This window comes from Chaetodon auriga, chromosome 10, assembly GCF_051107435.1.
Source record: "Chaetodon auriga isolate fChaAug3 chromosome 10, fChaAug3.hap1, whole genome shotgun sequence".
NCBI classification, from domain to species: domain Eukaryota; kingdom Metazoa; phylum Chordata; class Actinopteri; order Chaetodontiformes; family Chaetodontidae; genus Chaetodon; species Chaetodon auriga.
In genome coordinates, this window is record NC_135083.1 from 16,302,605 (window position 1) to 16,320,633 (window position 18,029).

Consider the following 18,029-nt stretch of genomic DNA (forward strand, 5'->3'; position numbering starts at 1 on the left):
CAGATAAAGACTTTCACACATGTTTGACAGAAAGTAATTCAGTGTTTCTTGTTAATAAGAAACACTTAATGTTAAATACATACAGGAAAAAAAAATGTCAGAAAACAAATGTCAGAAAACACCAGTTCCACAGTGGGCCAAATATCCGGAGTGAAAATAATAATTTATCCCGCTTTGATTTGGGGTGCAGGTGCATGCTGACTCACTGTCATGGCCTACTGGGACACTTGAATAGAACATTGTTATTGTTATTAGTAACACCTGTGTTTATTGTACGATGTCTGTAAGTCAAAATGTGAGAATACCTACCATGAGACGTTTTGATACAACATTCAGAGCATTGATAATTCTGCTATTTAACTTAACAATTTGAAAGTTAACCAATTTTTTATTCCTGTTTCCTGTTTTTTAACCATCAGGTGACATCACTGTGAACAGGTGAGAGACAAACAGAGAGAGTGAGCTCGCTGTATGATCATGACTGCTGTGGTTCGACCTGGTGTCAATGTTTTGGAGCTATGTGATGAAGGAGACCAGTTCCTTGAGGCTGGAGAGCTTGAGAGGGCTACCTCTCTCTACATGTCTGCCTTCAGGACTCATGCCGCCTCCACTGTGTCCCACATGCGGAAATTGAAGTCCAGCCTCGGTGGGGTGATCTCTACTCTAGAAGGTTGGCTTGACAGTGACGTGGAGAACCAGCCCACTGAGGGTCTTAATAAAGGTCTTGCTGCTGTGTTTCTGTCCACACTCTGCCCCAACAACCTGTCAGCCACCATTTTCAAAATGGAGTCTCTCCTTCAGAGCGGTGGGCATGGCTGTGAGGAAATTTTTGCTCGCTGCACTGCTCTGCTTCAAGGGAAGGGAAACCCACACCTGCAAGGTGCGACTGCCACCTTGTTGGAGATAACTCGTGCCTTGGCCTGCTTGTTCTCAGAGCCCAACAGCATCAAGGGGCTGAGGCTTTACCTCAAAGCTTACCAGAGTAACAAATCTGAAGCTGTCACACTGGTTAAAAGCAGACAAGCTCAACACCTACCCAAAATAGTGAGGGCCTTTAAAGACCAATTACTGCACACACATCCCTCTCTGAATTTTGACAGTGAGTATGCTTTGACAGCAAAGGGAAATGACAAGCTAGATGTAAAAGATTCTCCCACTCTTCTTGAGTTTTTATTGGCTATCTCACCAGGTAATAGAGACGTTCAGGAACTTCAAGCAGCATATTTGTTTTTAACAGGCAGGTTTGGGGACAGTGCAGAGATGTACTCTGCTCTCTTGCATCACGGTCATTGTCAGAAAACATCAGATAGTTGTACTGACAAATTACTCCAAGACACTCCTGAGAGGAGAGCTGGACTCTTAATTGGTCGAGCAGCTGCCTGCTTGTCAGCGGGTGGACGGACTGAGGAGGCGTGCAGGGATCTGGGGCAGGCATTTGAGCTCCACCCTGCCACTGCCAGAATTCATTTCCAAAAACTATTCACAGATCACGGAACAGGGGTGGCTGCTCGCAATCACCTCCGACAGCAGGCAGAGAAGGGCCTGTCTGCTTACAAAGAAAGGGTCCTCATCCGTCCAGACCTGCGGTCCACTGAAGGAGTTGAACTCCTGGACCCTGTGATCGCTCAGCTACGGGCTCTGTGCCATTTGGAGCCTGATGGGGGAGGCAGGGCACTGCGGGTACGATTGGCTGAGTGTCTTCTCCTCAGAGGGGAACACAAAGAGGCCCTCTCCATCTGTAGCCAGCTAGCTGCTGCCCAAGGTCAGCAGAGTTATCAAAACACAGTGCAGGTTCTTCGTGGATATGCACGACTTCTCTCCGATGACCACAAGGGGGCGTTAGAAGACTTCCAGGCTGTGATTGAACACAATGCCCCTCACCCATCTAGCTGTGTGCGGGCACTGTGTGGCAGGGGCCTTCTGCGTATGATGGGCGGCTTAAACTACCTCACAGCGTTAGACTATGTGACAGCCAGCAGGCTGCAGCCTCAGGAAACAGCACTGACTGTTCGCTGCTTGGTGCCATGGAACTACCGGGGGCTGTTGTTTACTGTTTTACTGGAGCAGGGACGAGTCATGCTAGAGGGGACCGGAGAGCATGAATCCAAGTCCAAGTCCAATGAAGACTCCCAACAGCCCCAGCAAGGGGAGCAACTGCAGGCCGCATTAAAAAGAGACAGCCACAGGACAGGGTATGACATCTGTCTCACACACAGTTTACTCAACAGGGATTTTTGGTAGACATTTGGACATGTCACATAATGAAACACACATGTAAATAATAAAATCAGTGATAGTTGAATTCCATTTAGCTGCTTCAGTTTCAGAGTCCTCTTATTGTTCATGCTGTGTTTTCTTGGTGCTGCATTTTTTTTCCACTCTTTGCAACAGGACTCCTGCTGGTGTCCAGTCTCTGGCTGTGCTGCTGATGGAGCTCCAGCCCGGTGCTGATGGGTCTCAGATCCTGGCAGCAGATGCCTTGTACCAGCTTGGCCGGGTTGAGGAGGCCTACCGGTCACTACTTTCCGTCGGACCCACCAGTCCCCGGGCACCCATTCTGGCTCGCCTCGCCCTGCTGCAGCTGCACAGAGGCTTTCTTTATGACACCAATCAGGTTTGTACATTAAGGACAGAAGGTCTCAGGGTGCAATCAGTTTATCCTGAGTCTTATTCTGTTTTATTAATGAATTTAATGAATAAATCTGAATTTTCTATGTTTATGTTTGCCACAGAGGGCCAGTGCTGTGGCTGCGAATCTCCTTTAAGATTAAAATGACATTTTATTTTTGGAGTGTAAGGCAAATTGGATGGGCCTGGTTTACATTTTGTCACTATTTAAGCATTAAACAATAAGCCATAAGGTAATAAGGGTAAAAAACACAATATAACTACGTAATAAAAAGCACTGAACTATTTGTAAACATTAGATGTCAGTAAGCAGTCAATAAGTAGTCTCAGCTGATTTCGAATGTTCATCTAAACTGAACTGAACACCATATTTGTAGTGTTCATTTTTCTGAAGTGATACAGTAGCAGTAGTGTATCAGGTCAAGTAGCTTCAGGCATTTATTCCTTAATTTTACAGCTTTTACAATGAAAGATTTCATATCTGTCCATTTTTCCTGCAGCTTCTGAAAAAACTCATTCAGTGTGGAGATACAAGCTGCTTGCGCCCCCTGTTGGCGGTGGCGCAACAGAAGGATCGAAGACTGCTGCAGGCGCACTGCCATACTGCTGCAAAACGCATCCTGGAGGGCACGCGAGAGGAGAGCGCTGTCAGGGAGGCCGTGGCATATCTCTCCATCGCTATCATGGCCTCTGGTGATTAGAATCTGATCGATGAGTTATTGATGTTTGTTATTGTTATTGTTGACTTAATGAATAGTGGGTAATCCTTTAATCTAGACTGGGGAAATGATTACAAGGATAAAGAGAAGGGCTGGCAAAACAGAAGCTTTGTTTCTGTGTGTTTGGCTTCAGTTCAGCAGAGGTACATCTTTAAAAACACTGAACACGAAGCAGGCAGATTGACTCTGTGTTATTAAACTAGAAGACAGTCAGCCTGAGTAGAAACCTGTGAATGTGAAGTAATGCTATCATGTATCATACATGCCACTAAACTGTGTTTTCATCAGTCTCTGTTTATGTATAAATAAGGAAGTAGCCATGGAAAATGATAGTGATGTGAATATTGTGAAACCAATCAAATCATTGTATTTATAAAGGTGGTGAGGCAGCAGACTCTTTGCTGGAGAGAGCGAGGTGTTATGCCCTGCTGGGCCAACGAAAGACAGCCATCTTTGATTTCAGTGCCATTTTGAAGGAGCACCCAACACATGTTAAGGCTCTCTGTGGACGAGGTTTCACCTATCTCACACTGAACCGGCAAAAGGTATTCTTGAGTCAAAACACTGTAAAATCATGATGTAGCTCAGAGGTTGTACAGTACTTTAAACAGTTCAACAGTTTAGTCCTTTTCTCTGCCCGTCTTTAGACTTCAAGGTACTCTAGGCATATATGCACATTAGTGGCTGCAAGTGACAGTGACAGGTAACTGTTTATAACATATAGTGACATCTGTAGACCACCAGTAGCATGCTTATGTTGACCAATATGAGCAGGCATAATGAGGCAAAAGGCGCATTAGTTCATGAGAAGTCAGCACATCCAACACTATGACTAGTTTGACCAAATATAATCTACAGGGTCTCAGGAGAGAGGATGCTGTTTTCTTTTATAAACGTATTTAAGTTTTGGCTGATGAGATGAGTGTCTGTCTGGTGCAGCTGTAGGTGATATATGGTGATATGTTCAGTTTAAATCTAAAATTCAAACTTCCTTTTGCCCTTAGGAATGCACTCATGACATCCTGGCAGCACTTCAGATAAACACTGACATGGTCACTAAAGACATTCTGTCACTCAAGGACAAGGCACGGAAGTTGGTCTGCGATTGGCTGCATGAGTTCTGTCGGACCAACCTGTCAGACATCCTGCATGCTAATGCTGTCCCCTGCCATGAAGAGCAGCTCAGAGAGGCTTTTATAATTGGTGGGGCTCTGATGAGGACTGACTGCAGAGACCCCAGATGGCATCTCCTCTATGTGGATGTACTCTTAGCCAAAGGTGAGATGGAAAATTTGCTAAATGCTGCTGCTGGAATTCTCAGTGGAATCCTTGATGTCACTGGAAATGGTCTGGTTAGGAGATTATGGTTTCAGCTGGGTGGTGTTCCCACTTTGATAAAAAGGAACACTGAAGGGTACCCTTTGTTTATAGTAATCCTTACTCCTGCTGTTATGGTTCATCTGCTCCAGGTGAAGTTGAGGCAGCAGGTGCTCATCTGTGCCAGGTGTTTGGTCAGGAGCCAAGAGATACAGTGGCCCAGGCCAGGGTGGGTGTGGTGGAGGCCTGGCAGCAGAACTACCACAGTGCAGCTCGCAGACTCAGCAAACTGTCTGAGAAAGATCCATCCAGTCTGGACTTCTTGCTGGCCGTGATCCCATTCAATCAACGAAAACGCATGGCTCAGGTAAGCCTGTGTGCAGGAATGAATCCTAGATTCAGTGCAGAATGAGTCAAGTTGGTTGTTCTGGCTATCGCTGCATTTGTTACAACACTGTCATCAGCAAAGTAGTTATTTATTGCAGACATTTACATGACAGGACTAAAACATGTCCTCACACCTCTGCTTTTAGATCGTGAGCAATATAGTGAAGTGTTAAATGATGAATAAATAAAGAATACATATACTGTATAAAGTGAAATAGAGTACAACTAATAACATGTTCAAAGTCACTGAAACTGCTAAATGAACCAGTGCTTTAAGATTTATACTTATTGCTTGTGTCAAGACAGTATGTGTGTGTGTGTGTGTGTGTGTGTGTGTGTGTGTGTGTGTGTGTGTGTATGGGAGGTGCCAAGATGCTGATAAGGCTCCATTAAAGTGACTCACCATCCACTCTCACTCTCTGTCATGTAAAATGACTTCATGGCGTTCGTTTCACTTTGATGTCAGAGTTGTTAATTCAGAGATGCTGCGTTTTCCAAAACATACAATGAATATAATAATGATGATAATTCTCTTTTTGTTCGCTGTTGTGACATCAGGACATTAAAATACCATAAGACACAAGAAGAACACGATGAACTGTCAATAGTTCTCATCATACAACTTGTTTGTGGATTTGTTACCTCTAGATGACCAGTACTCACCTGACGTGTCATAACCATGACAAAAATCAGCATATACGAGTTTTTCACAGAAGACATGGTGTATTATTCCAGAAGACTGGCGTTTATGTGTGTGCGTGTTTGTGTGTATACACATATCCATACACACACACATTAGGTTTTCATCACTTGTGGGGACATTGCATAGACTAGCATTCATTTCCTGGAGACTTACCCTCACCGCATCTCTCACTACTGTCTTCTTCTGTTGTTTATCTATCAACGTGATGTCTGGTTGGTTAGCCACCACCATCTTGTCAGTCTGGATCTGGAAGTCCCACAGGATCTTGGCTCGGTCATTCTCCACCACCTTAGGAGGTGTCTTCCATTTTGGCCTTTGGGCTTCCAGCCCATACTCAGTACAGATACACTATGCCTGCCAGCATCTCACACCCTGCCACTATGTGTTGAAATGTCTCAGGAGCACCTTTGGACAGCCTGCACCTGGGGTCCTGTCCGGGGTGGTAGACCCCTGCCTCTATTGATCATGTATTTAGGGCCTGTTCTTATGCAGCCATGATTAGTGCTTCTGTGCTGTCTTTCAGTCCACCCTTCTCCAGCCACTGGTAGGATTTCTTAATATCAACCACTTCTTCTATCTGGCGGTGGTACATGCCATGAAGGGGCTCGTCCCTCCAAGATGGTCGGTCCTCCTCTTCTGCATTATTAGGTTTCTGTTGCCTGAGGTATTCGCTTAGCAGTTCATATTGGGAGCCATCTTCGGGATATATTCCTGGATCTTAGTTGTTTCTTAGTGGCTCTGATGCTCACCAGTCCTCGACCTCCCTTGGTCCGTTTAGTGTACAGTCTCGGGGTACTGGATTTGGAATGAAACCGTCCAGATGGCACCTTCATCATGAATATTTCATATACTTGAAATGGGCAGTAAGGTCAGAAAAGATGAAAAGGTATGCATAATGTATGAAGACATCAATAAACAATTTCACAATATTTAAAAGAAAGCATAGGAAGTAAGCAGTAGCATATTTCCTTAATCAAGCTGAAGTATAGTAAACAAAGAATATTTATGAATTTACAAATTGCATATGAAATACTCTGCATCTATATTGTAACAGGCAGCAGCACAGGAGGCCAGCAGTGTGTCCTCAGGTGGTCAGTGGGATCAGGCCGTCACACTCCTCACTGTGGCAGTACAAGCAGTGGGCAATCACAGACTCCAGTATCTTCGCCAGCGAGCTGCCTGCCTCGCTCAGCTGGGCTTACATGAGCGGGCCATAACTGACCTGGACAGAGTTATCCAGAGACACGGTGGATCCGACTCCAGCTGCTCAGATGACCCCCAAGTCTGGGTGGAGGACCTGTGTCGGCGTGGCCGCAGCCTGGTGCTCTGTTCCAGAGAGGGAGCAGCTCTGGAGGACTTCAGTCGGGCCTTGGAGCTCCACAGGACCCGGGCCATCCAGTGTGTGGAGGCTGGTCTGGGGAGGCTACGTCTGGCTGAGTGCTTCCTGCGGGGGGCGCTGCAGCACTATGGGGAGCAGCAGCTCAGCAAAGCCTGGACATTGATTGAATGTGGCCTGATTGTGGACAGTGAGAACACCGAGCTCCGCAGACTGAGGGCAAGGGTCAAGCGAGAAGTGGCGAGCCCCTGCAACGTCAACTAGTGCTGAGGCACACAGGAGGTCCAGCTGAGGTTACATAATGTCTTCATGTCAGTGCCTGTACCTTAAGATGTCATATTGTAGAGGAATGACCTATCTGATGAGACATCTTCCACAATGTTATGGGACACATTCAGCGGTTCTCTTAGGACATGGTGCTTAGTTCATATGATGTCTTCCAATTTCAATTTAAGTTTGTAAGATTATCAGCAGTGTTTGTCATAGCATTCAAGATCTTTATAATTACAGCAAAGCAATCAACAAGATGCTTTGGTGTTCATCCAAACACCATGACCAGCTGTTAAACATGATGGGAAGAAACTCTGGCCAGAAATACACAGTAAGGAGTCACACAATCAGCACATGACCTGAGATATAGAAGTCACCTCCCCCAGGTGTCATCCACATACCTGAACCATTGGCTTGGGGCATCACCCTTGTAAGCGTCACTCTTTCCACTTCTTCCATATATATGTTAGCCACAATAGGAGGCACAGGCAATCCCACAGCACAGCCATGTTTCTGTTTTCTGTGTATGTATTTCTGAGTTACTTCGTGTCAGTTTTTCTAACTGATGTTTGTTTGAACACTGAAACATCTTGTTGTTGTTCTTTTTAATGGTCCAGTGATTTTAGCAAACCTTCTCAACGGTTTGCAAACTTAGAAAATGAAACTACGCAGACATACAGCAAAGCAGTATATTGAACATGAGAAGATTATGTGAACGGTAGAGATTTTCAACATCACATATTTCTTAAATGTTTTATTTGCCCATGCTTTATGAACAAGTTATCGTTGGTACTTCACACATTATATTACTTAAACGTTACTAATTAATTTATTGTGGAAATAGACACAAAACATGATGGCCATGATTATATGAAGGAAATCACGCAACATGAAATTAAATAGCATAATTTAATCAAACCATCACACCTAGATAAGAGAAAGTGCCCAGTGTGCAGGTCTCATGCTTTTAAAATGGAGTATGCACAACTTTATTTAATCATTTAATCAGTGACAGCAAACACATTTTAATAAGGAGAAATTCAGGAAAACAGATATAAATACTGTAATTTGGTCCAAACCACTGACATTAAAGAATGTTTAACACTTCAACACTCTCCTCAGTGCATCTGAAGTAGGACTTTATAATTTAAAAGGATGTTGAATATATTGTTAAATTTATACATATACTATACTGTTTGTGTAACTTTTGTTGAGGTGCTACATGTACTTTGGTATTATGCAGACACAGTAATGTATTGCGGTTCCATGTTGCCAAAGTAGGATTTCTCCCACTCACTCATAAGGTCAAAGTGCAGCGGACGGTCACAGAAGGTGCAGGAGGCTGTGGCCGGGCTGTTGAGCTGGAGCCCTGCTTCCTGCCACACCTCCACCAATTTATCTGTGAGTGAAACAGACATTTCTAACAATCAATGATTGAATGCCAACTTTCATTTCTCTTTTACTTCTCTGTCTTAAAATATCATCTCTGGTCATTTTAGCAAGCACACACTAAAGGTTATGCTGTTAGTTTTGCTACGAAGGGACAAGAACGTTTTCTTTCTGTCATTTTTACTGCATTGCAGTCTGGTGACCGATGCATGCCAAGAGACTCATACTGCATTATGGTTACAGAGCAAAGAGACTCACTGAGGACAGACATAAATCACTTGTTCTGGCTGTTGTCCTCACTTAATGTAATTGGATGATTGCTGGATCAACTCTGACCTAATTTCAGTCAGGATCCCCACACTCACCCACGAAGTACTCCATCATGGCGGGGTCATGATGAGGAGACGGAGCCAGACGCAGCAGCTCCTCACCACGAGGCACTGTGGGGTAGTTGATGGCCTGGACATAGATGTTGTGTCTCTCCAGCAGGGTGTCACACACCTTGGTGTTCAGCTCAGCATTGCCCACCTAGACAATGGATCATGAAAGGTGATATGAGCCGTAATTCAGCACAGTCTGGTCACACATGTAGGAAATGCATTACTGTGGCTGACTGGGTCTATGGAATCATGTGTATGCCACTGACATTATTATATAGTTTTTGTGTTTAGTTCTAATCATATGATGCATTTAAAAAAGTAATTACAAATTGATTAATCAAAATTTAATTGATGCATTCAGAACATCTATACCTAGAACTGATAATAATGATTTTTACATGAAATCACAGAATATGGTATCACAAAATTTAAGTTTGCATAATTTAAATGCAAATTTAATTAACAACTTATTTATTTATTAAACTATGAATAGGATTATAATTAAATACTGAGAAAGTTTAATTATTCCTGTGGTACAGTCCGGACTCCATATGTTCTGTGCTGTACTAATTGAGTTATGGAGGAGTAAACATGAGGCCATTAACTCTGGCTCTGTTTTATAATTTAATTATTATTTCCACAGTCAGATCTTGTAGAGGAGGCAGCAGCACTGCTAAACCTGCATACCTGTATGGGGATGATGTGGCTGGGACAGTTGACCACAGGCAGGCCCTTGTCCATGAGCAGCTGCCTCATGTGTTTGACATTCCTCTGGTGGGCTCTGCGGAGCGCCTGCCCCTCGGGACTCTTCAGGACCCGCACAGACTCCAGGGCTCCAGACAGGACCATAGGGGGCAGGGCAGTGGTGAAGATGAAGCCAGCTGCGAAGGAGCGCACCGTGTCCACCAAGGCGGCGCTGCTGGCGATGTAGCCTCCAACACAGCCAAAGGCTTTGCCTGGAACAGCAGCAGATGACAGAGGGTATGTGAGGTGAGGAGGCTGATCAGTGATGAGAAGTACATTTACTCAAGTACAAATGCAACATACTAAAGTATTTCCACTTTATATACTATACTTTTTCTATACTACATTTCAGATTGGAGAAATTTTACTCCATTTGTTTGACAGCTTAACCTTGTTGATTAATAATTGATATAGAAAACATATTGCATGATGAACATATAAATAAGAAAGATAAAACTTAATTGATCCTGCACTGGGGAAATTTAGTTGTTACAGCCAGCAAGTATTACAATGAGCAAGCACATTGATATAAAGACGTCAAAATAAAACAACAAAATAAAAAGTTTATAAAAGTACTGTTGTCACTATGGATGATAAATAGTGTTATTGTACAGTTGAGAGAAATATACAACTTAGAAATTGCACAAGATGAAATGGATAATGTGAACATGTATTAGCATTGATTAGTAATGCCAAACGAAATGTGTTTATGTTTTAAACAGTTTCCTACATACTCTAAAGGACCTCAGTCTTCTAACGGGTGCAGACGACTTTGGCCCCTCCTGTACAGGCCACCTGTGTTATGTATCCAGTCCAGTTTATTGTTGAGGTGAACACCTAGGTATCTCAATGTTCAAGCCCTGGATCTTCACAGGTGTAGGAAATCCATCACCATCTCCTTCGTCTTGCTGACATTTATGTACAGGTGGTTCAGTCCACAGTGCACGGTCTCGAGATTCAGCTCTCCCTGCTGTTGCTGCTGTAACCTGAAATGTTTTTCAGGCCCCTACAAACCTCTCTGGCATTGTTCCCCTGAAGGCGCTCCTCCAGCTTCCTCCTGTAGCTGTCCTTACCTCTCTGTATCTCCCGATTCAGCTCCCTCTGCACCCTCCTCATCTCATCTTTGATCCTTGATCGAAAGACCCTGTTCGTCTTGTTCAATAGGGCTTTCAGTTCCGGGGACACCCAGGATTTGTTTGTATGCAGGGAGCAGATAAACCAGATTGTGATCGGAACGGGCCAGTGGGGCGAGAGGTGATGAGCTGTAAGCATCCTTAGTGTTTGCATACATTAAGTCCAGTGATATATTGTCTCTGGTGGGACATACTGTGTGATAGTGGGGAGAGCGGATGACAGGGACGCGTGATTGAAGTCTCCAGAGATGAGGAGGAGGGCCTGGGGGTGTGATGTCTGCAGCTGTGAGACTACTGTATACAGAAGCTTGCATGCTGCTGCAGTGTCGGCCGATGAGGGGGGTGTACACAGTCAGTTCGATAATGCGCGAGAAATCCCTCAGGAGGTAATATGGCTGAATGCAAACAGCTAATAGCTCGATGTCTCTGGTGCAGTGCTGGTCTTTTACCCTGATGGGCCCTGGGTTACACCATCTGTTGTTCACAAACATCACTATGCCTCCACCTTTCCCCGTACTGCTCTCCTCGCTCTCCTGTCCACCCTCAGCAGTTGAATATTGTCCAGCGTAACATGCGAGCCCAACATGATCTCCATCAGCCAAGTTTCAGTTAAACACATGAGGCTACACTCTCGGTACTCCCTCTGCAGTCTGGTTAGCACTGTTAGCTCTTCCATCTTATTTGGGAGAGATCTCACATTTCCCATAATAACTGATGGTATGGATGGTTTGTGCCATCTTTTCTTGTCCCAGCACTTCACCCCAGCTCTGCATCCCCTTCTCCTTACTTCCTTTGGGATCTCTAGTCTTGCCACTGAGAGTATGCTGGTGTTGCTCAGCACAATCAGCTGTTCCCATGTGTACACAATAGACCTGAAGTTCAGTGCATCTCTTGAAGTTGATGAAAGTAATCCACAAAGTAGAAAAAAACAAATCCCTAGTCTCACCAGTTGTACATCCAAGATGAAACTACCCAACAGCATATAAAATCATTTTACAATACTACAGTTATATACAACAACATGACAGTTGTAAAACAGCCATTCAGTATGAAATCTAAACTTTTACTTGTTATGCATACATAGATTTATTAGATAATTGTGAGTATGTATGTGAGTACATTATGGTACAGCTACTTTTACTAAATAAATAATCTGATGAATACTTTCTCTACCACAGTAATAATGCATGATGCATTCTGTTGTCTTAGGCTCTGAAAAATAGGTGAAATCAGGATGTTTTCTGATTTGTCAGGATGTTTAATCATTCAATATAAGGTTACAATGAATGTCATGATTGTAGCCTGTATGTAGTGTTGCACTCTGGCTGTTGAAATCGCTGAGCTGAGAACTTTTTCTGGCACCACATTATATATTTTTTTTTTCAAATGGATTTTGTGTTACATAAGATGTTGTGAGACTAAACTCTTGCTGTTTTATTTTGGAGTCCCAGTGACTAAACAATTATGACATGACCATAATGTAAGAAATCAAACTGTTTTGTGTGTTGATACAGCACTATTAATTTATTATTTCAGTTTGAGCTTGTTTCCCTATTTGCTCCAGCCTTGTAAAGTCAAGTGTTGTAATCCAGGATTAGTTCACACTTGATGTGTGCATGACAGGGATTTCTACCTAAAACCCTTCAGCTGTCATAAAGCGACACACAGCACGGACTCCCTGATGATGGCGTTATCAGTACGTCCAGAGAGGGAGTAAAGCCGACACCCAGCTGATAAAACCTCTGCTTCCTCTGATGAGAGCTCACTCTTCTCCTGCCCTCATTTGACCAACATTGCAGCGGTATCGTGCTTGTTGAGAGCTATTGCTGCCGTTGTTGGCAGTGTGACAGTATCAGTTATGCAAATGGCTGTAAATGGGAGTTTGGCCAAGAATAGTCGACAGTTTGAAGCAGTTTGCCTTGCCCTTTTAGTGCCCTCTCTACTAACAAACTTGTAAAAGGACAACAAGAGGGTGTCTTCTAAAGAGACTCACCTAAGGTCCCAGAAACAATGTCAATCTTGTGCATAACGTTGTCCCTCTCTCCCACTCCGGCTCCATGTGCTCCATACAGGCCCACAGCGTGAACTTCATCAACAAACGTCAGAGCTCCATAACGGTGAGCTACATCACACAGCTCTTCCAGAGGACATATGGCACCTGAAAGCCCCCAGAGAATCCGGTGTTATAATTAGAACTGTGCAGTGTCGGTGAACAGCAGGAAATCTGTGCTGCACGGTGTAACATCTAGATTTGTACCATATATGTAAACTGTATGTGGACATTTGTATCAAAACAACCTGTTTGTGTCAGTGTTTTGAAAAACCCTCCTGGATGTGGTGACAACCTTACATTCAGTCCACTTCAGCCTGTGCTTCATGAGGCTGTCAGCGGTTTAGATTCATACAGAGAAACATCTTAGGAGGAAACTATTCCTCCCACGAGAGACAGTGATGACTGACAGATATTGCAAACTGAATAAGAGTAGACTGTAGAAACATAAATACTCCAAACCTGGCTTTCTCTTTATTAGCTATTAATTACTGCTGATGGTGACTGGAGTACTTATTTTATAATATGTGATATACATATAAAGAAAACACAGCTACAGCTGCTGAGCCAATTTTATATATTATTAAATCTTTAAATATACTATGGTCATACTACTAGCTACTACTGCATAGCTGAAGATTTTCATAACCACACATGGACCAATGTACAGAAAACAATAAATTCAACTCTTTAAAGGACATACATTCATACATTTTTTTCTTTTTAAAGCTACTGTACACATGATGTTACTCAGATAAGTCTGAGTAAATAAAGATCAAGGTTTTTATCTCTTGACAGTTGATATAATTAATTTATGTCTAAACTCTTTCTGCAAGTAAATTTCCAGGTTAAGTAGGTTCACCCTTCATTATAAATCTGATTAACTAAATAAATACATGAAATTCAAATAACATCTGCACTATCTCTTCAAATTAACTCACCATCCATTGAGTGCACTGTCTCAAACGCCACTATTTTGGGTGTCATGGGGTCGGAGCGTTGCAGCAGTTCCTCCAGGTGTCGGCTGTCATTGTGACGGAAGATGAAGCGTTTTGCTCCACTGTTCCTGATGCCCTGAATCATTGATGCATGGTTCCCTGCATCAGAGTAGATCTCACATCCTGTGAACACAGCGAACACACCGTGAAACCCTGGAGACACTATCAACCCTGAGATAATGATCACCTTTTCAATGTGATACAATTACGGCACCTCTAGAAATGTAACTGACAAACTGTGACATTGACATTCATGCTGGACATTTAATAAATGTCATCACCCCTGAATCTGTTAATGCAACCTGTGGCTTAGAGGCCAAAGGTCAATCTTTACCTGGAAGCATCTTAGCCAGAGTGAAGAGGGTGGAATCATTTGCCACAAAGCAGGAAGAGAAGACCAGAGCTGCATCCTTCTGGTGCAGCTGGGCCAGCTCCTTCTCCAGACACACATGGAAGTTACTGGTGCCTGAGATGTTCCTGGTCCCACCTGCTCCTGCACCGTGCCTGTCCAGGGCATCTCTGAGATCATCCAGAACAAAACGATAAAACATCACGCAACTCATGCTGTGGAGGGTGTCCCATCATTTATTTTTTCAACTGATTTTCAAATCCAGACAAATGCTGAGATTTAACTTGGCCTTACAGACTTGATTTGGACTTTCTGCAGAAGACTTATAGACGTTATCATTTTACCTGATCGCACCGAGGACCTGCGGGTGCCGACTCATCCCCAGATAGTCATTGCTGCACCAGACGGACACATGGGAGCCCTCCCTCCCGGAGACGGAGTAGTCCTCAGCAAAAGGGAAGACCTCGGCGCTCCTGTTCACGGTCTTGAAGACTCTATATGTGTGGTCCTGCTTTTTCTCAGCAATCTTCCCATTGAAGAAACTGTCATAGTCGTAGCTGGGACCAACTGCAGGAGTGAAAGCTTAGATTTTAAAGCACTCACAGCACTCAATGAACAGCTATCTAATTAGGTAAAAAAAAAACAAAGCATCATATGAAATAAGTGATATTAGTGGCTTTCAGCTCACTTCAGCTGTAAAACATACCCATGCTGTCTTTGAGGAGGTGGGTGACAGTGCTGGTTTGAGCTGATGTTGGGAGGATTGAATCCTTTAAACCCTTCAACAGTGAAGTCACCAAGCCTGTGAAAGAGGAGTGCAGGACTGTCAGTGTGGGATGTTAGCATTTCTCTTTGATGTGATTCTGTTTAAATTCAAAGTCAGTTACCCTGGTCTCGTGTACATTCATTGCAGCATCACTACAGCTGGTTCATCCTGCCTACCTTCTTGGACGTCCTCCTGCACTTCAGGGCTGGCCTGGACCATCCCGATCTGAGAGGTGACGAAAGGGCAGCCCTTAGATGCAGACACAGCCACCTGAGTAGCCGTTTGAGCAAACAGCCTGCTCTGGTTCACTGCGGGAAGCCGGTTAGCCTTCGGTGTGATGGGTGAGACTCTCAGCTTGGCCTCCAGAGAGGCCGGGCCGCTCACGCTGATCTGACGAGCGATGATGGGGCATCGATCGGCCAGGGACAGCAAGGTGGCCCCTGTTCTCCTCAAAGCTGGCTTTGGGACAGACTTCAGGAAGGGGCAGTGATGAAGGAAGGCAGCCATTGTACCACAGCTGTTCTTCTGTCTGAGTTAAGATAGAAGAAATTCTTTTACTCCATAGAAATATCCAAGGATGACTCATCATATGCAATTTATCTGTACAGAGTATGAATTACTTTGCAGTGAGGATATTTAAAAGAAATCATTGCCTTTTGAGAAACAGAAAATCCAAAATCTCATCACTTCTAAATCAGATGACTGAAGTCTAAAATGAGGATGGCTGGATTTGCCACTGAGTTTCATAAAACTAAAATCTCATCGTAGTTTACAAAGTTAAACACATTCAGTGGTGCTAGAGATGTATGTGGTCGTTCAGTGTAGCTTCAGAGAGCAGTCGGTGCCTCCTCCAGGGTGCGGCAGGTTGCTGCTGCTTATCTTCACCCTGCAGGCGCACAAGTGCTGCCCTGACAGACGTCATCAGCTGATTACTGCCATGCCCATCAAATAATCCTCCATAAAACACAGCAGGAATGCATCTAATCCTTTTGATAAAGACCCGTTGTTTCCCTGCTGTTTAAAGTTTCTCCGACTCCGAGGGAAAAAAATGAATGTTGGATGAAATACTCAGTTTCAGTGCGAATGAATAATCCACTGTATGATGACAAAACAACACATGATCCACATTTTAATGAGCTGCTGAGCACCTGTGTGTGTAGTATAGTTTACAAACAGAGGCCGGTTGTGTCATCTCCCTCCTGCGGTCAGCAGATACAACAATTCTTGAGATGTGTGGCTTTCTCTTGTGGTTAGATGTTATCTTTCATTGGTCTGTCAAAGACCACTGTCTTTTAAATGCCACAAGCCACATACATTTAGTGAGCTATAGGCTGTAGTATCCACATCTCATGTTTGTTCTCACTGACTGTCAACAAATGTTTAGGGATAAACTGTGTCTGCATAAGTATATATTCAGTCATGCAGTGTGCTCTCCACTACATGAAGGAATAAATAAAGCACTCAAAAGTAATTATAACAATTTATGCCATATTTATTATCACATTTGTAGCTTTTAACAGTAACCTGAATAATTATACAGCAGTGTATATAACAATAACACTACTACTAATGTACACATGATAGTAATAGTGTGATTGCCAACATTATCAACATAACTAAAAATAAATAAAATGCTGATAGCAACAACAACAACAACAACAACAACAACAACAACAATACGACGACTACTACTACTACTAATGATAATAATAATACTGATAATGATAATAACAGTAGTAAGTTCAGACTGTCAGGAAGCTTACCTGTTGACCTGCACTGAGGACGAACTTCAAAACAGCAAATAGACAGAAAGTCAGAACGTGTCAACAGTTATTGGTCAGGAGAGCTCAGCTCCCACCCCTAAAACATGTCATTTGGGTCCCAGCTTTGGGGGCCACCCCGTGAAGTGTGTGTGTGTGTGTGTGTGTGTGTGTGTGTGTGTGTGTGTATGGGAGGTGCCAAGATGCTGATAAGGCTCCATTAAAGTCGTGTCACTCTCTGTCGTGTAAAATGACTTCATGGCGGTCGTTTCACTTTGATGTCAGAGTTGTTAATTCAGAGATGCTGCGTTTTCCAAAACATACATGAATATAATAATGATGATAATTCTCTTTTTCTTCGCTATTGTGACATCAGGACATTAAAATACCATAAGACACAAGAAGAACACGATGAACTGTCAATAGTTCTCATCATACAACTTGTTTGTGGATTTGTTACCTCTAGATGACCAGTACTCACCTGACGTGTCATAACCATGACAAAAATCAGCATATACGAGATTTCACAGAAGACATGGTGTATTATTCCAGAAGACTGGAGTTTACCTCAGCCTCCTCCGCCAAGATCATCGTTTATTCATCTCACACATATTACAGCAAACAGAGTTCATCTGGCTGCTCTGTTGTGTACAGTCTGAAGTCTTCTTCCCTGATGTTTGTCATTTCAAGCAGTATTTATTTTTAATTTATTGGTTGAGCAGTTGAGCAAACACCTTCTGCTGATAAAGGCCTTGAGATGAGGCTGACAACTCCAGAAGAAATCTGGTAAGTGGGCCTTGAATTAAGATTTTATTCAAACTGTTTCCGGCTCAAGAATAAAAAACCTGACGCTCAACATGTCCTCATCAGTTTTGAACACATTCAGAAACTGTTTGTGGATGATTTAAATGTGTATAAACACTTAAACATCTGTGTAATACTGCGTTATCAATCATTCCTCTCTTCATTCTAAACAGTTATAGATGCTATAGAGCTACAAATACATGCTTACAAATACATTAATAAATGCCTAAAAACTTCTTAATACCTGTGTTTATAATAATAATAATAATAATACACTGAATAAGATTTAAGTATTC

The 18,029-nt window shown here is 43.2% G+C and overlaps 2 protein-coding genes across 2 annotated transcripts; one reads left to right on the forward strand and one right to left on the reverse strand.

Annotated features, from left to right (window-relative positions):
* The first annotated feature begins 477 nt into the window (after nt 1-477).
* ttc34 (tetratricopeptide repeat domain 34) lies at nt 478-8,087 on the forward strand. Its single transcript, XM_076741475.1, has 8 exons — nt 478-982; nt 1,487-2,192; nt 2,392-2,614; nt 3,129-3,321; nt 3,726-3,892; nt 4,352-4,625; nt 4,817-5,031; nt 6,809-8,087. Exons 1-8 carry the CDS (start codon nt 478-480, stop codon nt 7,352-7,354), a joined length of 2,829 nt encoding a protein of 942 aa, XP_076597590.1. The 3' UTR covers nt 7,355-8,087.
* On the reverse strand, nt 7,968-17,054 carry alas2 (aminolevulinate, delta-, synthase 2). The gene is made up of 10 exons (XM_076742055.1): nt 16,933-17,054; nt 15,346-15,698; nt 15,110-15,205; nt 14,748-14,970; nt 14,389-14,573; nt 13,998-14,177; nt 13,000-13,164; nt 9,817-10,085; nt 9,115-9,277; nt 7,968-8,759 (listed from the first exon to the last, which is right to left on the reverse strand). Exons 2-10 carry the CDS (start codon nt 15,674-15,676, stop codon nt 8,596-8,598), a joined length of 1,776 nt encoding a protein of 591 aa, XP_076598170.1. The 5' UTR covers nt 15,677-15,698; nt 16,933-17,054; the 3' UTR covers nt 7,968-8,595.
* Nucleotides 17,055-18,029: the final 975 nt, after the last annotated feature.

What these genes read in the sequence shown, in the direction of transcription:
- alas2 (XM_076742055.1), bottom strand. Translation starts at nt 15,676, where the DNA reads ATGGCTGCCTTCCTTCATCACTGCCCCTTCCTGAAGTCTGTCCCAAAG. An exon ending in GCAGGAGGACGTCCAAGAAG is followed by an intron (nt 15,206 to 15,345) that starts GTAGGCAGGATG and finishes CCTCTTTCACAG; the next exon opens with GCTTGGTGACTTCACTGTTG. An exon ending in CATTGTTTCTGGGACCTTAG is followed by an intron (nt 10,086 to 12,999) that starts GTGAGTCTCTTT and finishes CTGCTGTTCCAG; the next exon opens with GCAAAGCCTTTGGCTGTGTT.
- ttc34 (XM_076741475.1), top strand. Translation starts at nt 478, where the DNA reads ATGACTGCTGTGGTTCGACCTGGTGTCAATGTTTTGGAGCTATGTGAT. An exon ending in CATCGCTATCATGGCCTCTG is followed by an intron (nt 3,322 to 3,725) that starts GTGATTAGAATC and finishes GTATTTATAAAG; the next exon opens with GTGGTGAGGCAGCAGACTCT. An exon ending in TCACACTGAACCGGCAAAAG is followed by an intron (nt 3,893 to 4,351) that starts GTATTCTTGAGT and finishes TTTTGCCCTTAG; the next exon opens with GAATGCACTCATGACATCCT.